Source organism: Cheilinus undulatus, linkage group 13 (assembly GCF_018320785.1).
Source record: "Cheilinus undulatus linkage group 13, ASM1832078v1, whole genome shotgun sequence".
NCBI lineage: Eukaryota > Metazoa > Chordata > Actinopteri > Labriformes > Labridae > Cheilinus > Cheilinus undulatus.
The window spans coordinates 36,149,475-36,176,706 of record NC_054877.1 but is presented as its reverse complement, the minus strand read 5'-3'; the positions used below and the strand labels follow the sequence as shown (position 1 = coordinate 36,176,706).

The following is a 27,232-nucleotide window of genomic DNA, read 5'->3' as shown; positions in this document are numbered from 1 at the left end:
GGGGATATGGGGGGGTAGGGTGACAGAAGTTACATAAGGTGTGATAGGACAGAATGTTCTTTCATGAGTCTTTTCTTGAAGCTTCACTCTCAGAGGAATTCACACATTATTATTATTGCAGCTCTTTTTTCCCCCAAGCACCTTCTCCTTCTTCTTTTTTTTCTCTCTTTTCTTAAAGTAGGTCTACTGCACTTCAACGTGACATACACAAGTGCGAGCTAACAACAATAAGGTGAGATTTGCTGACAGAATGGATCGCGCTGCTGACCGACCGGCTCGCTCCGACAACTTCACATAGTGCTGACTGAACAGCCGATCCTGCCTTTGATGTGCCTTTTTCCCATGGACCTCAGCAGCTCCTTTTTTGTTAAATTTCCCACTTTAATACAGAAACAATTAACATTTTCACTGTGTTCTGTTTGATGCGACCTGTGTGCTTGACATGTCTTTCATAGAACAAAGACTGTGAGAGAAGAGAGGAGAAGAAAGAGAGAAGATAAGAGGAGAAGAAAGACCTGCCTGTTCTGAAATGTCTTACAAAACTGCAGGCAGGGGAACGTTGACAAGTGAGCGCCAGCTATGTTCCACCGCAGTTTGTTTCTTTTAAAGCTTAACTAATAGTTGAAACCCAGGCTATTAATCACAGTCAAGCTCTGCTTCTGCAGAGAGAAGTTAAAGGAAATACATCCATCCATCTTTAAACACACACATGCTTTTTCATTTGCAGAAAAAGAGGGGAACAGTTTAGAGATGTGAATGACTAGCCACCTAAATGACTAATCATTGCCATCCTCGTTAATTGAAAACAGAATTACTATTTGGTCGATGCAGCCATATGTAGCAATTCGAGCTGGTGTGCTTTAGCGCCTGTCTGGTCTCTGAGTGCAACTGTACCATCGTTAAATCACATGTAGTGTTGTTAGCCCTGTGATTGACTGGCAGCCAGTCCAGGGTGTATGCCGCCTCTCGACCAATGACACCTGTGATAGGCTCCAGCCCCCCCGCGACCCCCAATAGGGTACGCGGTATGGATGGATGGATGGATGTAGTGTTGTTACCCTTCCTGTCCTAAACAGCCAATTGGATGGTGTTCGGACATATTTCAAAATTTGGTTGAATGACACACACAGAGCAGAATCCCCAACTTAAGGCATTTTCCTTCGGAAACTGTAGGCTGACACCTTCCAGTCAATTAGTTGGTTGATATGCTCTCATCAAACCAAGATCCTGCTGGTTGGTTGCCTGTGTGCACGCACTAGCATTAGAATTAAACAGTGGGAGTGCACAGCTGACTGATTGAGAGATGTGCAGAAGGAGAGAGAGGCCTTGATCACCTGTAGTTAGCAGCTGGCTGCAGTACTTTGGTGAGAAGTGTTGCTTTATGGCACTAGTTTATGCACCTAGCCCATCATGGCATTGCTTAATACACTAGCTGAGGTTAAATAATGGAGAAACTGAGACTGATGAAGCTAACATATATCTGCCATAAAGTATGTCTACACAGTTTTGCTCCAACTCTCACTCACCGCATCTGTTTCTGTTGCTGAGTGAAGTGTAGCCAAGAGCAGCTACATCAAAAGTTCAATAGTTCATGCAAGAATAAAGAGAAAAACAAACAAACAGCATGCAACTTTGCCTGTCTGAGGATGATTTGCTGCTCAGTTGCTTCCTGTTTTGATGGGTTTTTCTATAGTGCTGGATAACATTTGACAGTCAGTCCCTGGCATTTTACTTTGGATGTGCTATATGTAAGGATGTTTGATTTCCTGTTTGTGTTGATCTGCTCCGTGCAGATTGACATGTGCTGGGAGGGGCTTCACTGATAGTAGTCTCGCCTTGCATCTTGAATGAGGCAGCGCAGAGTGATACGTCTGGCATGCACTGGAGACGAAACAGGGCATGTTGAAAAGACTGACAAGAAAAGCTGCAATTTTCAGCGTAGTGTGTGGCGGAGATTGACACGGCACAGACAGATAATGTGGTAATTGCAGGTAAGAAGAGGAAAAAAGTGACTGAGCAAGACTAAAGTCAATATTGGAGTGGCTTTAATACATTTCTTGAGCTTAGCAACACAGTAGGCTGCCAGTCTGACACCGAATGACTATGGAGGAGTTGTATGAATATACTCCACATGCAAACAACAAGCTGCAGACTCTATCAGAGTCATATGTGCACAAGATTCAATAATTCTGCCGTACAAGATTTTTTGGCGGCTCACATCTTTGCCAGTTTCAGCAGCTGCTGTAAGAACTATACACTGCCTATGAGGGGTAGATGTTTCAGCATCATGTTTTATGACAGTGCTTTTGCATTCACAAACCTCAGGTGAACACCAAAGTAGGCCTGACCAAATTCCTGCATACTGTTTCTTTAAACTGCCAGGGCTGGGATACCAAAAGTTAAAAAATTAAAAATCTGACTAGCAAAACCAATTTACAAAATGTTTAATAAAGCTGAGAAAATATTTTGCTGCTCGTCCTCCATGAAAACATTCTATTGCACAAATGCTACATTACACTAATCATAGCTCTGTTAGCTGTGTACACTATTTAGATAACGTAGCTAGCGTAGCTTAAGCCCACAAAGCTCATGGATGTCTATACACATGAAGCTACATCAGCTATGTTATCCATGTAGCTTATGTAGCTAAGATGGCTTTAGTAAAGTTTTAGTTAGTTAGTTAGTTAGTTAGTTAAGTGATGTTAACTACGTGGCTAGTTAGGGTAAAGGTTAGGAGACAAGAAAAATGTCTGATAAAAGCTCACATTGCTAAAGATAACTTGGCTACATTGGTTTACGTAGTCATGTTAACTAGGTTGCTAGCTTAGTTATGCTAGCTAAAGCGAGCCATCATTCATGCAACTACCTCTAAAAGAGATCTTTTTCTGTTTTTACCTATGAAATGTTGCTTCAGCTGTAATGTTTTCAGTGTGGTTATTTCATGTAGGTAAAAGCTAGACTGCCAGATTTGTTTATGAATAAAGTTTAATTGGAAAAAAAAAAAAAAAGTTAAACTTGAAACACATTGTCCAGATAAACTGTTGGCTGACTCTGCCTGATGACAGACATGGAATCAGTCCAATCCATTGGTTTTGTAAGGCTATTACTTCCCCTCAACTTAAATAAATAATTCTAAATTTCTACTGTTGTCTATTTTTTTCTTACCTTTAGACTAGTTGACTGGTTGGATTTTGAACTCCTTTTTTTTTTTTTTAACAAACTAGGAAATTAGTCAATGTATTGCTAGGAAAAAGAGGAAAATTTTAAAAAAGAGGGGGGATAAAAATTGGAGCATGTGAAAGGAATAACTTAGAAATAACGTGAGTGAGAAGGAGAGGTGGGTGAGCAGGAGAGTCAATGGATGTTGTCAATCAGCCATCGGCTTCTCCATTTGGTGGATTAGTCCTCAAGGCAGCAAGATGCAGCTCAATAGAAACTCTGTACCCTCCTTTTTTCCCTGTCCAGATAATAGCAGGTCCGTATTGACTGCCCCATTGACTGTAACTGGCTGGTGGCTGGTGACTACAGGAGTCATATGGAGGGCATGGAGGAAATGTCAGATTCAGGCAGTGAAAAAGTTGTTTTATTGGACACATCGCTTGGACTGGATATGGGTGATGAAAGGCTTTGCCTTCTGGCTATTCTGCTCTTCTCAAGGGGGCTTCCCACACATTTAGGCTCAAGAGTGTGTGAGAAGATATTCAAAAAAGCCATGCATATACGTCCTATTTTGGAGCGGGATTTATCCCGTAGCCACCTTCTGTTAAGATGCTTATGTGCTGCTTTTTTCCTAACAAAGAGAGTGATAAGTATTTCTTGCTTTTTACTTTGGAGTCACTAAGCACTGCTGGCATTAAAGAGGATACAGAATAAACTTTAGAAAGGAGGAAGCAGACTATTTCTGTGTTATATAACTCTTGTTGATAATTGGCCACTTGATAAACCCTGAATAATCATCTGATAGTCCAAGGATAACCATGGCGTTCTTAACTTTGTATAGCAGGTTAGAGAAGCTTTGGATGTCTTTCTCCCATTTATTACTAAAAACCTGATAAATGGCCCAAAGACGCTGCTTAATTTAGCCGAACATGAATCACTCACCTGCACATATGATTTATCAGCAAGTTAAAGCAGTCTTCAAGGAGCTTTATTTATCAAAACAAAGCAAAAGAAGGTTTAGTAACTTTGTAAAATGATCCCAGCTATGCTGCTCTGAGTCACCCTCATTTATCAAACCTGCGTACGCCAGGAATTTGGGTGTACATTAATTTCCATTCAGGTTTTGGCATTTACCAATCTGGACAGGAGCAGAGGATATGCACAAATCCAACGCCAGGTCATCTCATGCACATTTTCAACTCAATGTGGACTCACTGTGCAGCTGCTAGATAACATGTAGTGTTTAAATGTATGTACGCTCAACCTCTGAAAATCTACGAGAGCAACATTACTTTTTAGCTTATGCTGAGCAAGCATTCGGCTGATTTTCCTATTTGTCATGCTTTATGAACCAACATTTATCAGTTTGTTCTAAACATAAAATAGACAGGCTGGGTTCAGCAATCAAGTTTGTTGTACACGGCAATATCACTTCGAAAATATCGTGGAAGATTGAAGCAGAAAAAACTGCAGTCATACAGGAAAAAATTGAACTTGAGAGGAAAAGTACTAAATGTATACATCGCTACTTAAACAGATGATACTTCAGACTGTTGCGATTAGGTTAAGTTTTAACAGGAAGAGGAGTGTTTCACTCTGAACTATTAAACTGTATGGTGAATGTTCAAAAGCAGACCATAAACAAACTAAAAAAAACTTTACATTGGATCATTATCAGTTGGCATCTATGGAGATTTAAATAATCTAATCCATTTCTATATGCGTAATTGCACGTGGATGCACTGCTGTAGGCTGTTGAAAAAACAGGAGCTCATACAGAGCTCTAAATGTAAGAATTACAATTAGGGCTGTCAAAATATTCAAATCTTTTAATCCTGATTAATCTCTGAATTTCTGTAGTTAATCACAATAAATCACACCTGTATAATGCATCTGAAAGTTCCACTATTTTGCATTTCAGAGATCTAAACTTCTCTGTTCACATGGAAGCTAAAACATGTGATCCGATTCAGATGTGCATGCTCATGCATCATACATTTAATCTTGATAAAACTGCTCTGACATGCACTCATCCCACCAGTCAAATCCACACTGGGCAGAATTGAAAACAGTGTTATTCTAATACAAGTCAGGCAATTTTACAAAATGGATTAAATAACTGTGTACAGAAGATTGCTTTCAGTGCCAGGACGGTCTGGCTGCACATCTCTGACAGCCCCTGTTGCAGGCTGTTCATGTGTCCAGTTTTAGATTTTGCTTCAAGTTCAACTTTATTCATAAACAAAGTCTGGTAGTTACACTTATAAAATGACCACATTGCAAACATACTAAGCTACATTTTATAAAGCAAAAACAGGAAAAGGTCAGAGATCTAATCTGGGATTAAATTATGTTTAGACCTGTTTTAGAGGTAGTTACATGAACGGTGCCTTGCTTTAGCTTTGTCAGCTTTAGGCTAGCTAAAGCTAAAACAACTACATAAGCCCTATCTGTGTCTGCAAGCTATGTAATAAGTGTTTCTATGTAGGCCATTGTAGCTAAGTTAGCTTTAGCAACCTGAGCTTTAGCAAACACAGCTGAAGCTAACTACATTGAAAACACAACTACGCTGCTTATTTAGCTGCTTTGTAAGCTTAGCTTTGGCTACATACCTACATTAGCTAAGTAGCTTACACAGCTAACAGAGCTTCATAAGCTACATAAGCTACATTTGCTTGGTTATAGACAAGCTTTTATTTCCTGTAAGAAGACCACTTTCTTGGCTTGACTGAACATTTTGAAATCAGATTTTGCATGTTCGGTTTTTAAGTCTTGTTATCCCCCAAAAACTGGGGATATAGTGAAAACCCCCCCCCCCCCCCAAAAAAAAAAAAAAAAAAAAAAAAAGACGTGTACAGTCTGTACAGTCTGCAGCAAGACCCCTCTCTTCATTGCTGGCTATGAGTGTTGTTTCGTGAAGAATACTGCAATATTACTATTTTTTTTAAGGCAATATTTTCTGTTTGGCAGAATTCTTGCAGGTTAATGTTGAATTCTGGCATTGGGCTGGTTTTTGGGCAAGCTTCAATAGCTTTTGGGCTAATTTTGAACAGCATTCGGGCTGGTTTGGCCTGGCAACCCTGATAAAGCAGTTAAGCTGGAATTCCTGAGAGGTAAACCAAAGTAACAGCAAAATGCAAAACAAAGGAATTAAACCATGCAATCCAAAAAAAAAAAAAAAAAAAAAAAAAAAAATGTGGTTTAATAAAAATTGACAAATGAATATCTTCAACACCATCTTCATTATCTGCACATAAACAGAGCTGGCAGATGCAGAAACAGTAGGGTGACTGGGGTTTTTGGAACTCTGGATTAACTGTACCTACTTCAAGCGTGTACATCTTCAACCATGTCATCCACATTTACAAGTATTAACTCTTTTTCAACTTACTTTAGGGCTTAATCTGACCTAATTTACTCGCAGCATTCTATAAGTAACACAGGCTTAAATACTATCTGGGTCACATTATCAGAGTTTGCATATGTGCCAAAAACTAAGACATGATGGATTTAGTATTAAAAATAGAAAACTGTGACTGACATGAGAAGACAAATGCAGCAGACAAATTTGGGGGTGGGGTTGTGTTAGTGTTCTTGCAGACGCTCACTAAAAAGTGAAGATTTCCTTAGTGACATTCTGCTTTAAGTCTCAGAACAGGAAGCCAGTTTGCCTCCGAGGTCAGAAAAGCTGTATGAATTAATGCAGAGAGCTTTGAGCTGCACTAAAAAATACAGCAGCCTATTAGAGGAAAGTACAAAGCTGCAACCATTTTGAAGAAGAATATAGCCTTATGGTAGCGTTTCTGCATGGCAATGAGGTAAAGAATAATACAGCTGGGCTTTAATATTCCAGTCTGGTCAGTTTTTTTGAGCTCCAGTGAATCATTTACAGGACAAGACAGTTCCTATGACTCACTCCACTGACAATACAGACATGCCCGGGCAAGCCTCCACCAAATCTGCCTGAGATGAGTGAAGAGGCTGGACTAACAGACACGCATAAAACCACACAAACGTCTGCACCTTCAGCTTCATCATGGAGTCCTGGCACAGCTTGTCCCCCCGCGCCGCCGTCACCTCATCAATCCCGATCAGCTTGGCCTTGTAGCGCACGCCATCTCCACGGAAACGCTTAATAAGCCCCGCCTCAGTGCGGTCCTGACCTGCGGCGGGAGAGACGAGGACAAGACATTAAGGAGAGGAATTGGAACAGAGAGTGATTACAGGAAACAAAGATGTGTGAGCTCGACTGAATCGTACAAGTTTAGCATCATGCCCTGCTTGAGGTATATAGAGCCTGCTGTGTTTATGTGTTTCTGTGCAATTGTGTGCATGTGTGTGGGAGTTGGCTGCTCTGGTATAAATATTTATGGAATAGGAAATGCAGAATGAATAGCAAATTAGCAGCAGCGAGCAAGATTGAAAGAAAATTGAACTTGAAATTGGAAAATGAAGTTGGATAAAGCCAGTGGACTAAATGAAAAACTGAAACACTGGAAACGCTCTGACACTGTGGATTGCAGGGCATTGTGGGTCATCCACACAGAAAGCTTGGGTGAAGGGGTTACAGGGTGGTCCTACGCCTCACCCATGGGTTGTTCCCATGGGTGCTATCAGGGTTGACGAACCAGCTTGAATGCTGGCTATTGAGGGGAATCATTTCGGTCCACTGCTCACCCATAATCCACCAGGCCCTCCCTGGGTGATGGATGTCGGGTGGGTGGCGGGGATAGCGGTGTGAGACATTTGCAAATGTGTGTCTGGATGGCCTCGGGCGTTACAATGTCACCCCCTCCCTCATCCCTGGTGCAGATTATTCCGTCCGTCAATCTATGCGGCTGTCCCGACACCACCTTGACACAGACACCTCTCTCATTTTTGTCTCGGCGCCGTCTGCCATCGTACTTTTTTATTACGAGGTTGTGAGCTTCAAGCACTGTCTCATGTGTCTTACGATGTATAAAACATCTCGTAACCTGTGCAGGGTTTGTCAGTCGCAGACTACCGGCACATTTACACAAAGAGATAGCAGGATTGCAAAATCAAGGTCACCAGCACCTTGGAGAATATAACAGTTTTCAGGCTCCTTGCTCACTCGATTCTAGGTCATGAGCTTGCACAGTGCATCAGTTAACGCCTAACATTTGTGCAGGAGGAGAACAATGTTTAGCATCCCCTCACAGAGACTGTCAGGCTGCATTCATAAACCACAGTATGGCTTTAAAATGATCATTATCCAACCAGAAACACATGCTTTACAATGTGCATCCACTCTCAAATAGATGGAATATCTTCCTCCATCACTGTAATTTCCAAAGAAAAATCAGCAGTTCAAATGCAAGCGCTTGTCTTGGCTACGCACACCCTCTCACTAATTCATGAGGGCACAATTCTCTAAAGGGGGGGAGGGCTTGACGATGCTAAAGTCATTAAAGTCTCTAAGCAAGTGAATGTCAAATCTGGGTCTAATTCAGACTTGTTTCTCTGCCAGAGGATAATGAGTCTTATATACAGCCACCGTGTACCTCTGAACATTAAGCAGACGCTGCCTGACATGCACATGGCAACCATGAAGAGAAATGAACATTCCCCCTTTGATGACAAAGTCACTAAAAGACAAACTGTGAGATTTCCATGTATGTGCAAGAGAGAGGGTGGACTCCTACGATAATTACTGCCGTTCACGATTAAAAACCATCCCTCATACAGCCACTCTCGTCTTTCATACGACGTTATGTATTCCATCCTGAATTTACTGACTCATACACTCTGTAATGTAATGTAAAATGCATGCTGCTCCAGTTGCATTTTAAACACGATCGGTCCAATTCAGTGCGGCTCTCTCAGATGAGCTTTAACCAGATGTTCTGTGCCATTTGTTTCTTTACATACAGCGTGCCATTTCCCCTAATAACACTTCAGGAGAGATTTAGAGCTTTATGCGCAGATCCTCAAAAAAAAGTAGGCCTTGCATACCAAATGAGAGTCTTGACACAGTGGCATAACTCGTGTGCTACGTGCTCTGGGTTCAGATCAAGACAAGCGAGTGTGCTGTATTTGAACACTAAAGAGCTGCAGGGCATGCTGTTTCATGTTGTTACACACTGTAAGGGAGGAAGAGGAGAGAGGGAGAAGGTGTGTATTGGAGGTGGGGTGACATGTTCCTCTTGCTTTCTGGATTTACAATTTACCCAAGGTTGAACAGTCCTCACAATATTTCTGGCCCCATAAGCCTGATCCTCACAATTCGTCTGACAGAGGGCTGCCTAAAGCCTCTTCTGCTGTTAGTGTGCCTCTGAGTGTATTCTACGTATCAGAAACATGCCTGCCATTTAGCCTGCCCCGGTGGTCTGAGAGGCAAACGTCCTAGAATCAAGCATGCCTCAGATCTTTATCCCTAAATATTACCAGTTGACCTCAGGCTCATCTTATAACATCTTTAATGCCACAGAAGAACTCAAAATCAAACTCTGCTAAAAACAAATGGCAAAAAGGCCATTCATTTATGAACCAGATTTGTCTATCAGGGCTTCGTCAGCTGTTAGCTTATTCAGCAGGTGTATTCTGCATGCAGTTTTCCGTCATTTCATGGTTCTAGACAATGATGAAACTACTGCCAGTGCACCTGGGCATAAGAGCATTTAAGGGCCTATGGCCAAGGACGTCTTAATTTACAGGCTTTTATGGACTATTACTCTGGGCCTCAGCTACATGGAACATCTTCGATATAAGAAGAAATCCAACAACTACCTCACCCATAGTGAAACATTAATTACATTTAGCAGCACAAGACAAAAAGGAGTTGTCTATTCAGCAAACGTGTACAGTTAGAAGAGGCAGTCACAAAGAAGAGGGTTTAGGTTTTTGTGCAGTGATTTCAACATACACTATATGGACAGAAGTAGTTGGCTACACCTGTTAATAATTGAATTCAGGTGTTTCAATCAGACATGTTGCCATAGGCGTATAAAATCAAGCACCGAGTCATGCAGTCTGGTACTGTGATGGATGCCACCTTTGGAATAAGACAGTTTGAAAAATGTCATCCCTGCTGGATATTCCACACTCAGCTCTTAGTCGTATTTTAATAAAGTGGACGTGTTAAGGAACAACAGTAACAGGGCCACTGAATGACCGCTAAGGTGCATGATGCCTAAAGTCACCAATGCTCTGATGATTCCATGGCTGAAGACTTCTGAATTTCCTCCAAGCAAGTCCAATGCTAAGCATCGGATGAAGACATTGACACTGATACTGGACTGTGGAGCAGGGGAAAGGTGTTCCATAGAGTGATAAATCCCGCTTCAATATTTCACAGACAGATGGGTGAGTCTGGGTTTGGTGGGTGCAGAGAGAACAGCACCTGCTGCTTCCAACTTTGTGGCAGTTGGGTGGGGGGCTTTTCAGTCTAAGTCTAACTATGTCAGCCTAGCTGTATGTAAACAGAAGGTCCTGCTCTGAAAAGGCCAGAAATGGCCTCTGATGGGATCCTCTAACAATTACAACATTTATTTAAGTGAAAAATGCAACATGTTCTATTGTTATGCTGATAGGTCTGATCACATTACACCCTCTAATACAGCCACACTGTCTTCTAGTTTATTGTAACAGATCATGAAACCATTTGATTTTGGGGGTGTCATAGCAATGGTGTTGGATCGGTGCTTTTACATGATACTTCTGACATGATACCATAAATTAGACATGATCCAAAGCTGATACTGATACTTGCTTCCGCACTGGGTAGACTCTACCAGTTGCTGTAATATTTTTCAATCTTACAAAGACTTCAATGCCAGAGAATCACAAGATCTTCAAAAAAGGGGACCTCAGAGGACTTCAAACCAAACTCTATGATCAAAACCCGACAGCCAAGCCCTGAACCAGAACCATGGAGAGAACAATTACTGTTCGCCCTGCTCCATACTGTTTCAGGGCTCGTCTCTGATCACTGTGCTGCTTCCTCCTCCTTGCCACACTAGAATGGGGACAGTGAAAGCACAGATGGCAACAGATGGAGAGTCAGAAGTGCCCCTCCAGATATAAGGACTTGGCAACAGGAAACTTTTTGTTGGGGATCCGGGCATCAAGGCAGCTTAACCTTTGAACCTCTCTGAGTGTGTATCTGTGTCTGACTGTCTCTTTCCGTCAGCGTCTCAGCCTGCCGGTAGGCCACACACAACGCCTATTAGGCTCTAATGAGAGTTACAATAATGGGTATGGAGCGATGAGCCCTCTCCATGCAGTGTGAAATGTTAGCCATTATTTTCTGCATCTCTTCACAGGAAATTTGAAATGGAAATGCTAGGTATGTCCTTTCAGCACAGGGGGTGATGATTTTAAGCAGCAGTAAAGAGAATGGATGTCAGAGGAGGGTAAATCTGTCCTAGCCATCTGCCTCCCTCATGTGCACAAAATAACCTCTATAAGCCTCAGCAAACACGCAGATATACACTTTCAAACATTAGCGGCAGCATGAGTTCTCTCAGTCAGCAGAGGTGGCTCCAGACTGTTTAACTGGAGAGGCCTAACGTAGGCACTGAATTATGAATGTTATGGTGGCATGAATTGCTATGGGGCATTGACAAAGACATCTCCCAAAATAATTGACTAAACATTTTTTCGCCATGAATAACATACCGTTTAACGTGAAGGTGTCATAAGAATAATGCATTGTTTCCAGTGCAATCCTTGCAATTTTCTGATGGCAATCAGCCTTCTGGAAGCAGTGGCCAAATTTTGAGGCTTCTGATGAATGAATGAATGAATGAATGAATGAATGAATAGATAGTTAGAAATTCTTTTCTGTGCCCTCACTTTGGTGAGCCATCTGACTGGCAACTTGAGAAGTGGGTGTTGAGATGGAGCTTAAAGATGACATCAGAGTGCAAATTTTTAACTTCACGAAATGGCAGATATTTGCTTGTTGTGATGAATAAAATGCTTAATCATTAAACCCCTTTATGGAGCAAGGAACCGTATATGGTCACTTTGGCATCCTCCCAAATGTCTGTGACACAGTTGAACCAGTAGGATTCTTGTCAGCAGTGTTAATTTTGTTGACTTGAACTATAACTAAAAATGTTTGGCGACAGCCTTTTTTTCCATAAGAAAGACTAGACTAAGACTAACCAAAAATAGATCTTTGATGACTGAAACTGACAAAAAGTAAGTTTAGTTTTTGTCAAGATGACTAAAACTCAACTACAATTAAATTTAATTTTTGTCAGACATTCAAAATCCATGATATTTCACCACTGTGGGTAAATCTGAAAAAAATACAATGTATCTGTATATCTTCTGCCTCTTAGCTGTAGACAGCAGGGATCCAAGATTTAGGCAAGAGAATAAATGCTTGTACTAAAAGTTAAGACTAAAATGTGAGGACTTTTAATGGACTAAAACTTTTTCGTTTTTTGCCGACTAAAACTAGACTAAAACTTCAAAGGGTAAAAATTACTAAAATGTGATTACAACTGAAAGACATTTAATCTAAAGGCTAAGACAGAGACAAAAAATAAAAACAGCTGTCAAAATAAACACTGCTTGTCAGCCAATCAGTGGAGATCAGTCAACTTTACATCAAGTGACATCACAGCATCTGACCAATCAGCAGTGTCTCAAACTCAAACTCCAGAACTTGCAAAATGCAGTTTGACATCCCTTTTGGTCAAAAACAAAGGGCCTTTAAAATCATACTTAAAAATGGTAAGCTAATGAAACTCTTACATTATAAAGGTGAATAGTAGTGCAAAATCTCATGATATGCTTTATTTGCATTGGGTTTCAAGCAATAACTGCAATTTTAGTGTGAAAAAATGGAGGAACCATGTTTGGACATACGCCAGTGTCCATGTTAAAACAAAACATATGGCTGGTTCATCTATACAAAGGGCATTTTATTGAAAAATAACTCATTATATATGGGATAATAGTACTCTACAGTTTTGTAAGATGTTGCTACAGATTACCACAGGTGTATAAATCAAACCAACTAACCATGCAGTCTACATTTGCAAACATTTCTGATTCTGATAATTCTGAAGAGCTCAATGACTTCAAGAGTGGTGTTGTGATGGATGCCACCTTTGTAATAAGATGGTTTGTTTTTCAGGGTTTTGTTTGGGCCCCTTATCTCCAGTGAAGGGCAATCTTAATTTTTTGGCATACCAAGACCGTATGGACAATGCTATGCTTCCAACTTTGTGGCAACAGTTTGGGGAAGGCCCTTTTCTATTCAATATGACTGTACCCGTGTGCACAAAGAAAAGACTAGAAAGACATGGTTTGATGAGTTTGGTGTGGAAGAACTTGACTTGCATGCACAAAGCCCTGACCTCGATTCCATAGAGTACCTTTGGGATGAATTGAAATAGAGATTTCAAGCCAGGCCTTCTCGTCTAACATCAGTGGTTGACCTCATAAATGCTTTACAGAATAAACGGGCACAAATTCCACTGTGTTTGAAGATGGGTGTGAATTAAAGAAGAGGGTTCTTCAGGCCTAGATCTTGCCTACTTTCTGTAGTTGAATCCGTTCTTCCAAACCGAGTGGTTTGACTGAAAAGCTCACTTCTGACAGGGCAGATAGTCCATCATCAGCAATGGTTTTTGTTTTTCACCAAGAGTGAGTAAGGTTTCAAGGGTGCTAAGGACACCCCAGGACACGCCCATGTCACCTGGCTCATATTGATGTCAGAATGCCTCATCCTGACTTGTGCAGAGAGCACTTAATCAAGGTTTGGGTTTAATGACTGATGGTTAAGCAGTTACAAAGCTAATGAGCAGTATTGTTCACATCATCAATGCAGAAGTCAGACCACTGAATCACTGCACAGTTACACGCAGGTATTGATGTTTGCTGGACGTTGATGGGAAAGATCGTTTGTTAGGTAAAGGCTCCACATTGTTATTATCACACTCATGTTCAAGCAGTATATTGCACAGTTTGATAAGCAGACCAGCAAAGGATTTGGTCAGAGAATGGAAATGCAGTTTGAAAAGGGTGAAATTGTGAGTATTTGTACTGTCTCTTACAATCTCTCCAATGTCACACATGCAGTATGAGAGCTGACTGGTGATTTAATCTGCTGTTTTCTTCTCTGCCTCTTCCTACGTCTCTTTTCTGCATTCCCGTCCTTGTCTCGATCCCTTTCAATGTCTCTCTGTCCTCTGTTCCTTGTCTCTCTTTTTGAAATGAATAATTTTTTTTGTGCACAGATTACACTGGGAGAGCAACAGTTGCTATGGAGATAGAGTAAAGTCACGCATGTAAAGCAATTCAGTTGATGGATCGAGGGGAGCTTTGGCTTTTCTGAGGCGGGCACTGTTTGCTGCAGTTAGATGTGATTTTCCAGATGTTTTTGAAAGGCTCAAGTTCACAGGTACACACTTAAAAGCATCCAAAAAACAACACTGGAAGAAAAAGTGGGCAGCATCCTCCTAAATGTACAAATGCACTCTTAAAATCTTAAAATCCAATCTCCAAGTAGACTACCAAGTAATGTGCAATAATAAAGTAACAATGTTAAGAGTCTATACATTTATAATGTATATTTACAGCCCTTTTCTTTATGCATGCATTAAGATAAGGGGTGTAAAAGGGGGCCCAGAAAGCATAGAATTAGAAGAGTACATGTTGCAATAATGAGATTACAGTTAGTCTAATAGTGGAAAGATTTATAGCATTAGTCTGACACATTGTCTTATTTCAGAAATATGTTCCTACTTTGGTCTGTGACTCAGGTGTGATGCTCGCACGTTAGCTTGGCTCAGGGGCTGCTGGTTTGATGAGATGTCTAGCCTCCTCCAAAGAAGGAAGCTCATGCCTTGCGGTTGCTGTCATGTGAACATATGTCTTCATCTTAGCTGCTAGCTAACCAGTGATAGAGCTCCAGGCTGTGTGAACTCTGTAGCTTTGTTGTGAATGTGCCATTTTTTAAAATATTGTGAGTATTTGCTGGGGACGTAGTTAGATGTTGATGATTTATACATGATCCAAGGACCTTGTGTGCTCTAACATTATGAGGAAGTGGTAGCGGCAAAGTCTGCAAGAAAATGTTTAAATCTGCTCAGTCAATGTGAAGATATCCAAAGGGGCAGTCGTTCTTTTCATGCAACAGTAAGATGCTCAAACACAATGGTTTTAAGAAAGATGCTCTGAATATTTGGCAAAGTTAATGAATGTTTCTTAAAACCTTGGCTCTTTTACTGAAGTCTGGCCTCCTTAGGTCTGCTTTGAGGTTTCCAGAAGTTGCACATAATAATAACACATTTACTGCAAAGACCATCCAAAGGTAAAGAACAGGGGGTTGGAGGTTTTAGCTGTTTTAGGAAACAAGTAGAAGTAGAAGGGCAGGTTTACACCACTGTCTTTTGCAAACAAGTGTTATTAGGTCTTTTATGTTGGGATATCACTTATAAAATTTGATATTTATGTCAGTTTTTGAAAGCAGGAACAATATATCAGTTATTTTTTGCAAGGGTCCTGAAAGGGGACAGTGGCAATTGCTAGATTTTCATTGCAACAGGTCAGATATCTTAGCTGAGTATCTGTTAGTCCACAAACACTGTAAGCTCTGTCAGCCAGTGCTGTACTGTTAAACAACTGATTCTGTTTGAGTCTCAATGTCTTTGCTTTCAGGACTTCATTAAGCCTTCCTAAAGCTACCATATGTTGAATGTATGCATTGAAATGTCAATGTTTATTCAACAAATGACTCATCCTGTTTTTTATATAAATGTAAGTTGAGGTTTTACATTATCTTTAATATTATCAACAGTTTTCATAGCGAGAGAAATTCTAGATTTTTATCAGTGTAAAGCAACATGTCTTGTTACGTTGGCTGTCATGATGGGGCAACAGTGAAGAAACAACTTGTTTACCAGTGCCTTAGAAACGCTGGATGCTATTTGACAAATGAATGAAGCCTAGCGTTAGTTCATGTTTGACAGCCGTGATCAGCTGACAGCCAGCTGATCCTAATTATTGCCTCTCAGCTCCCACATCCAATCACAGCTCTTTCCCTCGACACAGGGGTGTATATAAATATGACGCACTTGACACTAATCCCTGCTGTCATTAATGCTGATGCACCATGCTGCTGCTGCTGCTGGCAAAGATTATCCTCCTCCACCCCAGCCTCCTCCTTTATAGCATAAAGCTTGTTGCACACTCATATTCAGATTCATGTTGAGGATTAATTGCTTTTAAACTAATCTGGCTGTATTCAATACATATTGTCATAAATGTATCTATTCATATGGGGGTTTCTAGCCACGGGCTCCCTGAAAAGTAAAAGCATGCTGCTCGACTAACCCAGGGGGTATCTTTTGAGCAGAGCCTTCTCCATCAAGTAATACAATCTATCCATTTTACAATAAAATGGTAAAATGTATGACAAGAGTTTTCTGACTAAACTACATAATGAAGCATGAACTGCTACTGGAAGCAGGTAGAGGTAGAGACATGGCCACTACTCAGGGTGCCGACCCTTCAGCTCACATGTTTTAAATTGAGGACTATTCATTAAAAGAGGCACTCCACAAGGTTTATTTACTAAGCAATAAATCAGCGTTTTAATGCCATGGATGAATGCCTTAAGGAGAGAGAGAAAACAGTTAAAAGTTCCTTTCCTGGATTTTGCTATGATTGATCAGCTTTTCACCCTCATCATGTAGAAATAATCAACCAAACCAAAACTTGATTTACTTACACTTTATTACGGACAATTTATAATGAACAGTCCTGAATTCAAGAAAACAGCTGCATATACAAATGCAATCAGACAACTTTTTAAACCCATCTTTCCCTGGATTTTTTCTGCCAGCCCCCTGGTAAAACTTAAATAGGCCATGAATGTTTACCATGAGCATGTGGTACTAGAGGATGGCAGGCTGCCATGAAATTTTCTACAAATTTACAGCTCCCTGTGAGTGGATTTGTGAAAGCAATTTTCTAAAAGAGAGCCAAAAAGTAGCAGAATTAAACAGTTCTTGAATTCTGATTATACTTGCTTAGAAAGGACAAATACAATTAATTTAATTAGTCCAAATTTTCTGCTGCTTTTGACCCATGTCAGTATGAAGGGAGTTCGTCCAAGGTTCTGTAGTCCTTCACCTGTCTCAACCACCACTACCCGCTGAGTGATGGTCTGCATGCATTACCGTTACCCCATTTCCATTTATATGGATCTAAATAGCATCTTTGCTGATTGTGACAATGGTCCCTGCAGCACATGTGATTAACATACTAAAGTCAGGGGCTGATAGCTTTGGCTGATATTCCCCTCCGATGAGCCGCATGGCCACGTGTGTAATAGTCCCCACCCTCTGCTCTCCCCCCTCCACTTAACTCAAATCAATGAGTGCTCCTCCAGCCTGGCTATTTATCTGAGTGAGCCGACAGGGCCAGTGAAACAGCCACAGAGGACCTGGCCCCGCGGCCCGCAGGAGCCAGATTTACTGAAGTAGCTGGAGTGGCTTTATTCACAGTGGGGGAAAGGGGTTAAAGCAAGGAGGGGCAAAGGGGAAAGCATCCTCTTCTTCTTCTTTAGTTCCTTCCCCTTCCCAAATGAATCTCACTCTTTCTCCACTTCTATACACTCTTCTTTCCTCCTCTCAGCCAATTCAATCCCATTTCAATCTCCCAGCGAACGTTCGGAGAGTGCCTCGTCCTATTACATCACTTATGCTGTTCATCAAAGCGACAGGGTGTGAATTACCCTGTCCATGACACCTAAATCATGGCGCTACAGGACCCTGGGGCTACATAGCAGAGCTGTTACTACATCTGGATCCCCGGGACGAGACAGGGAGCCTCTCTGTGGACTTGACTGAGTGAAGCTTCCCTCTCCATGTTGTGCATTGCTATTTAACTACATGCAAACATGACTGAAGGTTATGTTCACAGCCAGCCGAGAGTCTCTACTACAAATCCTGTCATCTTTTGAGTGTTTCAAACCCAGTCTGCAACATTTGAGACACAGAATACACCTGGTAGTAAAATGCATCTGAGTATTCATAAAATGTTACACTTTCTTTTTTAGAGTCCTAACAATGCATGCAAAGATAAGTCGAGCTACAGTTAAAGCTCAGTTAAGCTACTAAGTTTGACTTCCGTCCTTGTCCCAGTAAAAAGCACTGAAGCAGAACTGATGACGTCTCCAGAGACAGGTGGAAATATCCTCTTTAGCCAGATACTATTGTACTCTCATAGGGTCAATCTATTATATCACATACCAAGCAGTTTACAAACAAGTACTGGTTGTAAGTTGAATGATGAAAAGATAGAAAACTTACAATAGCAATAAACAATATATTTCACAGTCATCTAGAAAACCTCTAATACAAAACTATGGGGAGGGCAGACCTTTTTGAAAAATTCTCAGAAGGTGATTGGACAAACATTCTGATTGTCACACTCATGACGGGCCAACCTGGGTTAGCGCTGCTGGCCTGTACAGCTAGTTTATGGCTAGAAAATGTAGTCGAGGTCTGACTAAACTGCTGCTCTTCTAAAGCTACAACCTGAGCTAATAGCTAGAGCGTTATCAGCCGGCCTGTAGTGTAACTTAACCCCACCTGTAATGATGGCAAACTCATGTGAAGCAGGTCAGTAGAAGAGCGAAAACATCTTTCCTGTCATGGAAAGCTTTCACGGTAAAGAAATCAATCTTGTTAAGAAATGTGGACTAGTTCTGATAGAACTGCTGCTGTTGCTACATCTGAGCTAATTGTTCCACCAGCAGCAACCCCCCCCCCTTCACCAAGGCAGGTCGGCAGAAGAGCAAAAACACCTTCATCACCTTCGTCATGACAATGCTTTCAGTGCTGTTCATTCCTCTCTAGCAAACACATATGGTCCTATTCTAATAAAAAAAAAAAATGCCGCTATACTACAGCTACATCCAAGCCAAACACTACACCATTGGCAGCCATTGCTACTGGTTTTCAGAACAACCAAACCCCACCTGTAGCTACTGCCTCATTCTTCTCAAAGTAAACTGATTGGTCCAAACTGTTTTCAGGTCTGGCATTAACGTTGCAGCTTGGAGCTTTGGAAGATAGATTTGCCTAATGACATATGTGTAGTTTGGCGAGTCCATCTGCTTTACAAGGTTACACCATCGTAGCATTTCGCAGCACACACAAACATACAAATGATGATAGCTCAGTCTTGTCTAAGTATAAGATCTCTATTGAAAATAGTAGTTTTTTAGTTATTTAAATTTCAGTTACTATAACCTTGAATGTCCTGCTTACATGCAACACTGATGAGGGAGACAGGATTGTTCAAAAAAGAATAGATGTAAATTCACAGCACGATTTTATCTAATGAAATATTCTGGAAAATGAGATTTCAATTTCCCAATTCTAATTTTTCTGCTTGCAGCACCCAGGACCAGCTGTTTGCATTTTAAGGGACGTAATTGCAGGTAACATCATCAGGCAGCCTGATTTGAGCAGTTCAGACTGCTGCAACTATCAAAATTTAGTATTAACATGTTGAAGTCCGACTAACAATACATCAGCTTTTACAAAAATCATTTGAGTGTTTGATGGACCATTCTGAGTATGTCTACAAAAAGACAAATGAAAAATTTCTCACTGCAACATCATTGCTCATTCATGTGGTTTGCTTCGCTTTCGCATTGTACTTGGTCAAACTAAGTCTGTGGTGCTTTCATCCTAAAAAGACAGTGATGAAGAAGAAAAGCAGGCAAAGAAGGAGATAAAAACGGTTCATCTATCTATCAACTCTGCACCAGAGTTTGACTGAGACTTTCAGACCTCTCGTTGAAAGCAGACCAAACAGCTCTGTTGGGAAAGCGACCTCAGTTTTATCCACTCTCTTAGATCTGTTGGATAAGTGGACAAGCTGTTCCTTTGTTTTTGCTTGTATGATAATAAGTCTCCAAAAGTACTGTAACACCACATGGTACTAGTGTTTGTTCAGCCCTTTGAAGTCAAAACTGCTCCACTACATGAAATCCTGCTCAAAGACTGTAGGCCAACAACTGGAAAAACTGTGAATCTGCCTTGTTAAAAAACAAATCTGTTCTAGTAAAACCAGCGCTTAAGGTTCCACAACATGAGAAAAAGCACCCTTTCGAAAACCTCAAACTAAGAATGCAGCCTAATCTAACACTATCAGTACATGGAAGTGCCCTGAATACTGTTTTACTGTTTAAAATGTAAGGTGAAAAGACTATGTATTAATTGATCTCTTCAGGCAGTCAAACACTTTTAACCAAATGCAGACTGATGAGTGAAGGATAATGTTTGATGTTTAACATGAGAAAGCTGCTGGTTTTCCATTTAATGTTAAATCAAAGGATGTTGAAAATGAGGCCAGTGCAGAAGTGTCTGCTGGAGGCAGGCCCAAAATCCCCAGTCCTCATTAACATACATGTTAAAAGTGCACACAGCAGAAGTTAACGTGTTAGCCTAGTACAGGAAAGGGTTTTGGTCTGATATGCTCTTGTCTTAATTTGTTAACCCTGTACAGGTGGGTGCATATTTTTTATTCAACTATTACAGTAGTATCAAAGGCCCTGGGCACCTGTAGGTCTTAGTGGCAGAGACCATGATTGGTCCCCTTCTAGGACTGTGCGGGTATGGACAAGTTTGTTTGACCGGCAGCTCCACCTGTTTTGATAGGGGGACTTGTTGACCTGTTTTCCCCTCTGCTTAGAATTTTTTACATGATAAATTCTCACCATAGCTCCACCTGTTTTAAACCTCTGCTGGTCTAATCAACCTGGGTTAATAGAAACACGTGCGTGGGTGTCCTGAGGCTTTAAGCCTAAGAATGATACATCATTCAGGGTGAAGCTGATCTGACCAACAGCTGGTTGCACCATAGCTATTTGCTATCAGGCTAAAGGTCTGCCCCAGTTCCATCATGTTGCCTTTTCTAGATCAAGCAAGAAAAAATGAGGGTGGAGACATTATTTCCAATATGGTGACCACCATTGTTAAGCTTCAAAACTCATCACCATGACTTCTCCCATGTTTTATACAATCTTTGGCTGAAACTACCTTCTACATGTTTCTCAACATCCTTTGGGAGCATTTATCTCAGTCCATAATGTAAAAAATATGGCTGTTTGGATGATTTACTCTTTCATTGATTTTATAAATCAGTCTTGGTCTATGTAATATGACTTTTTTGTCCCAAAACCCTCTTTAATGTCAAAGTGAAAACAGATTTCTACAAATTAATGTCAATTAAACAAAAATACAAAGGTAAAATAAGTGAAAGCATAAATATTCCCCTTGAAAGGGACTGACCTCATTCAACAGAGGTCCAGCTAATTGGTGCTAGTAGTCTCACAATTAGTGAAATGGAGATCACCTGAGTGCAGTCAATGTGTTACAAGCAATTGTAGTATAAAGTTTGCTGTGTCTGGAAGGTCTAGTCACAGTGGTCCTGGCTACCATTAAACCATGAAGACAGAGAACACTCAAAGCAACTTAAAGAAGTCAGGGGGTGGATACTAAAAAATTCCATCTGCATAGATCAGGCCGTCCTCTCAAACTGAATGTGCAAGAAGGAGAATAGTGAGGGGGACCACCAAGACACCTATGACTAGTCTGAAGGAGTTACAAGCTTCAGCAGCTCAGATGGGAGAGACTCTGCTAAAGGCAAAGAGAAAGCCACTGTTGAAGAAAACTCACATTAAATCTCGACTGGAGTTCATGCGGGAGACTCCAAGGTCAAATGGAAGTTCTTTAGTCTTATGAGACCAAAATGGTGCTTCTAGGCTGTCAGATAAGACGCTATGTTTAGCAGACACCAAAAACTGCGTATCCCCACTGTAAAGCACAGTGGTGGCAGCATCATGCTGTGGGGATGCGTCCCGGCAGCTGGAAGGCTTGTAAATGTACAGGGTGAAATGAATGTGGTAAAATATAAGAAAATCCTGGAGGACAAGCTTATTCAGTCTATAGCTTGGGAGAAAATTTATTTCCAGATAGACAATGACCTGAAGCATACAGAGAGAGCTACACAGAAAGACAACAAGGCAAATCTGGAGTGGCCAAGTCAAAGCCTAGATCTAAATCAATGAAGAATTTGTGGCTGGACTTGAAAAGGGCTGTTCATGCCTGAGCTTGAGCAGTTTTGCAAAGAAGAATGTAAATTCAAAGTGTCCAGATGTTCAAGCCTGATTGAGACCTATCCACACAGACTCAGTGCTGTGGTTGCAGCCAAAGGGGGTGAATATTTATGCAGTCACTTTATTTTACATTAAATATTTCTATTTGATTGGCATTACTTTGTAGAAATCTGTTTTCACTTTGACATTACAGGTGTTTTTGTTAATTTTTTTGGACAAAAAAGTCAAATTATATTGACCATGATTCATTCATTCATTCAAGCAATAAAAGGGTCCAACATCCAAGGCGGGTAAATACTTTTTATAGGCACTGTACCTGCTGAACTAAACTGAGAGATCTTGGTTAATAGCATCAGACATACCTTTGATCCTCCTGGACTCCTTTCGCTGGCTGGTTTTGACACCCGGCTGGATCTCGGCCTCCGCGGACATCCTCCACTGCTGAGTCCCTCGTCCTGCTTACAGCAGATCCACCATGGGTTAGCAGCACGCAAGCTAATCCTCCTCCAAACTCCCAGTGTCCGATTCCCACCACTCCTGTCCTTCTTTCAGGTGGAGAAAATCTCGTTGAATTCCATCATGAGACGTCTGGTACTCCTCAATAAATGAAGATCCAGCATTGACATCTGATCTCTGTCACTTCTGGCCCATCGTGTTGGAGTATTGCTTTAAAAATCTGCGAAAGGATGATTGAATTATGAGCTGTGAGACCCTCTTGAGAGCAGCGTCAGATCAGGTTTGACATCTTCTGGAGTGTACCTGAGTTCTCTCCATGAAGGTCAAGTATCACATGGTCCGTTGTTGCTCTTTTCTGAGTGTCCGCCTGTTACTCTGGAGTAATTCCCCCTGAGGGAGTCAGTGGCATTGATTGAATGAAATATTGTTCTTCAGAGCAGATCAGGAGTGGGTATTATTCTTTGGGAGAGCACTTCAGATGCCGTCCGACAGCCCATCACAGTCACTTGCCCCGAGCACTGCAAGGTGAGAGAGATAGAGATGACTGTCAATATTAAGCAGGAGCTGGTCGAGAATGAAAATGCCAAACACGTGGCCTCTTATCACTTATTACAATGTTGATTTAAGATACAAAAACGCAGTCACTGATTTAACAAATCATTTAAGGATGTTATTATCTTTTCTGGATCATCAATCCTTAATGAGAGTGCGGCACACGTGCTTTGTCAGTGCCCACCCTCGAAGGCAACCTGTGGTGAATATCTCTCTTAAATGTACTGCTTGTGAGTAAATGTAGAACATTAAAGCATGACCAATGCATCTGTGCATGCAAAGTACATTATCAGAAGATGGATTGTCAATGCTGAGAGCTGAAGCCGACAGTGCGAGAGGAGGGGAAGTAGCAGAGAGCGGTTAATGACAGCCTGTTTCAAAGCAAACTCTGGTGGAAATCCTGGCACCAGCGTCCATAAACTGGAACACCCCCCACCCCCCCACCCCCCACATTGTGCTTTAATGCCCTTGAATCATCCACTGCTAACATGGAGGCCGTGCCAAGCTGGCACAGTGGCTGGCACCGCTTCTGTTGGCATGGTGATGGGCCATTGTTGGAGAAAGAAGCCCTCAGCATCGCCCGGCCTGAAAAGAGCAGCAGCACATGGAGCACCAGGCACACGTTATGCAGTGTGACATTGTGTGACATTGTGAGAGGTGAGAGTGAGAATATGAGTGTGATTTCGGGGTCATCTTAGGTTTCTTTGAGATATGTGCAAGGGCCATGTTGCTTTTCACAATTTGACCCAAATACAGTTTTGAGACAGACTCATTAAGGGGAGATGTGAGAAGATACATCCTCTCACATCTCCGCTGATGAGTCTAGCTTTATACATATGAGCGGCTATGTTAAGCACTACTACATGAACTCATGTGTGCACTGTCTTGCTAACATCTTGACTGATTTTAACCTAAAAGGATAGAGCATAACACATGTAATAGAAAATCTCCAGAGTATCCATACCCAGTGTGTATTTTTCTCCAAAGAGGCATTCAGATGTGGTCAAAGGACAAACTTTTAAATCATAATTTTCATATGATTAAATGTGCATGTTTGAACTAGGGCTGTCAGTATTAATGCACTAATTGCACTAGATTAATGTCCATATTTAGTGCATTAATTTTTCTTAATTGCATGCTTAATTGTCCCTTTAAGCCCATATTGGTTAAGCCACTGCAATATCTCTGCAGTAATAAGTCCACCTCTGCTCCTTAAATTCTTATTTCCCTTTAAAAACTCACAGACAGCTCAGTGGACAAGACAAAAGTCATCAGCACCTTGTGCTATCAAATATTTACCTTTTTACTGTTTCTCCTTGTAAATCTTGACAAGTTCCCTTTGTCTTCAGCAATAGGATTAAACCAGAGGCGAAGCCAGCATTGTTTCTGGTCTTTGCCTAAACCAGCATGGGTCCTGGAGCATGCTTCTCCTCAGGCTTGCCCACAGAATTGGCTGAGCCCCTGCAAAACCCAGAGACTAGGCCCTCCCCAGTTGTGATTTATTAATGATATCAGTCAAGCTGGTTGGATCAGCTGCATTAATGCTAGAATTCGACCTTACTAACAGTTCCTGGAGCTAAAAAAGTATTAAGCTATGGTAAGGTTTTAATGTTCAAATCATCTATTTCTCAGCTGATGGCCAGCTGATCCCAAATAACGCCTCCCAGCTCCCACAGCCAATCACAGCTCTTTCTCTCAACACAGCAGTGTATTCAAATATGACTAGTTCTCACTAATCCCTGCTCGCATTAATGCTGATGCCTCACAGTGCTGCTGCTGGCAAAGCTGAACTTCCTCCACCCCAGCCTCCTCCTTTATAGCATAAAGCTTGTTGCAACCTCAAATTGAGATTCATACTGCTGCCTTGCTTCTCCCATAACTTTTTGCTTCACTGACACTGAAAAGCACTAGTGGTGCAGTTCGATCTTAAAAAAGACAAACCTTGGGGCGCAGGTGGCCAAGTGGTTAAGGCGCGCCCTGTGTGCATAGACGGCCTGGGTTCGAATCCGGCCTGGAGCCCTTTACCGCATGTCTCTCCCCTGCTCTCGTCCCTGTTTCCAACTCTATCCACTATCCTCCTCTATCAAATAAAGGCACAAAAATGCCCAAAATAAACCTTTAAAAAAATAAAAATAAAAAAGGACAAATCTTTACAGCCAAAATCATTTATTTTAAATGCTACTTTTCTCAAAGTGTATTCATTATTCTAAAACCATAACACGCCATACTGACTATAATTGTTCTTCATTGTCTGTATTATAAAGCTTTCATTTGTTTTAGTTGTCACAGTTTAGCAGATATAAAGTGAAGCTAGCACACAAACGGAAGATGAAAAAGTCGTTCAGATAACTGCTTTTCCACATTTATTCTGTCAGAACATTTCGGAGCCAGTACTTTTTCATGTTTACATCAGTAAAGTTGATGAATTGGTACATAAAGAGACGTTATTCTTTCTACGTGTCTCTTTTAATAAGTGTGAAGGACAGCCATCATCTTCCTTCCAAAACGCTGCATGAGGTGTTGCACCAGTTTCCCCAATTCAATTCTCGGTCTCAGTCCTTAGAATGTTGTCCCAGTCTGGACGGAGGGCAGGTCAGTTCAGCACCTGGACCTGGAAGCCATACTGTTGTGATGGATTTGGTATGTGGTTTAGCATTGTCTTGCTGAAATATGTAAGTCCTTCCCTGAAAGAGACGCTGTCGGGATGGGAGCATATGTTGCCCTAAAACCTCTATCTTCTTTTCAGCATTAATAGTGTTTTTCCAGATGTGTAAGCTGACCATGCTGCAGGGCCTTATGTAGCCTCATAATCAGAGATGCAGGCATTTGAACTGTGCCCTGATATCAATCTGGATAGGCCCTCTCTTCTTTAGTCCACAGTATACAACATTTGCTATTTTAAAAAGGAGTGTCAAATTTTGATTCATCTGACCACAGAACAGTTTTCCATTTTGCCTCAGTCCGTTTTAAATGAGCTTTAGTGATGTTTCTGGATTGTGGTTACATATGGTTTCTTCTTTGCACTTTTAGATGGCACAGTGAACTGGTGACAGACAGTGATTCTGGAAGTATACCTGAGCCCATGCAGTCTGTTTTTAATAACCTGAAGGGTTATAGGCATTCAACAATGACCTTCAACCCTGTCCCTTGCACACAGAGATTTCTCAAGATCCTCTGCATTTTTGATGGTATCATGTACTGTAGATCAGTGGTTCTCAACTGGTGGGTTGGGACCCAAAAATGGGTAGTGAAGTCCTTTTCAGTGGGTCGTGCATGTGTGCCTGGGAAAAAAAATTGCACAATATTGTCTATGAGACTCTATCATGCACGTTTTGTCCTGTTTGGTTGTTTTGTCACACTTTTTGTGCTGTCTTAGGCCCAAGCTCTAATATTTTTTCTATTAAATACATCTGATTGACCAAAAAAAATCTGCAAAATTTGGGTCAAAATTCTCCTTGAAGAGTTGATGGTGGGTTCCCGTGACCCAACCACTGCTGTAGATGGTGGGATAATCAAAGTCTTTGCAATTTTACACCGAGGAACCTTTTTCTGAAATTGTTCCACAATTGTTTTGACACAGTTTTCCACAGATTAGTGAACCTCTGCTCGTTTTTTCATCTGAGAGACTCTGCCTGTCTAAAATGCTCCTTCTTTACTCAGTCATGTTACTGCCCTTTTGCCAATTATCATTTTTGGTTGCAAAATGCTCCTACAGTACTGTACCACTTACTTTTCAAGCCTTTAATTGTCCTGTCCCTACTTTTTTAAAATGTGTTGCTGCCATTAAATTCAAAATGAGCACATATTTTTCATGAAAAGGTAAAATGTCCCTGTTTAAAGAGCAGACATGCTGTTTATTTTCTATTGCGAATAAAATATGAGTTTATGAGATTTGCAAATCATTGTATTCTGTTTTACATAGCGCCTCAGCTTTTTTGGAATTGG

General features: G+C 41.2%; 1 protein-coding gene across 1 annotated transcript in view; it reads right to left on the bottom strand.

The window, feature by feature from the left end:
- LOC121520228 overlaps window positions 1-22,726 on the bottom strand; it is an 87,588-nt gene extending 64,862 nt beyond the window's left edge. The window contains exons 1-2 of the mRNA XM_041803603.1: window positions 22,642-22,726; window positions 7,183-7,322 (exon numbers count right to left, since the gene is read on the bottom strand). Of these exons, the coding sequence (XP_041659537.1) occupies window positions 7,183-7,322; window positions 22,642-22,711 (210 nt within the window). The 5' untranslated portion in view covers window positions 22,712-22,726. The remainder of the gene's footprint in view (window positions 1-7,182; window positions 7,323-22,641) is intronic.
- Window positions 22,727-27,232: the final 4,506 nt, after the last annotated feature.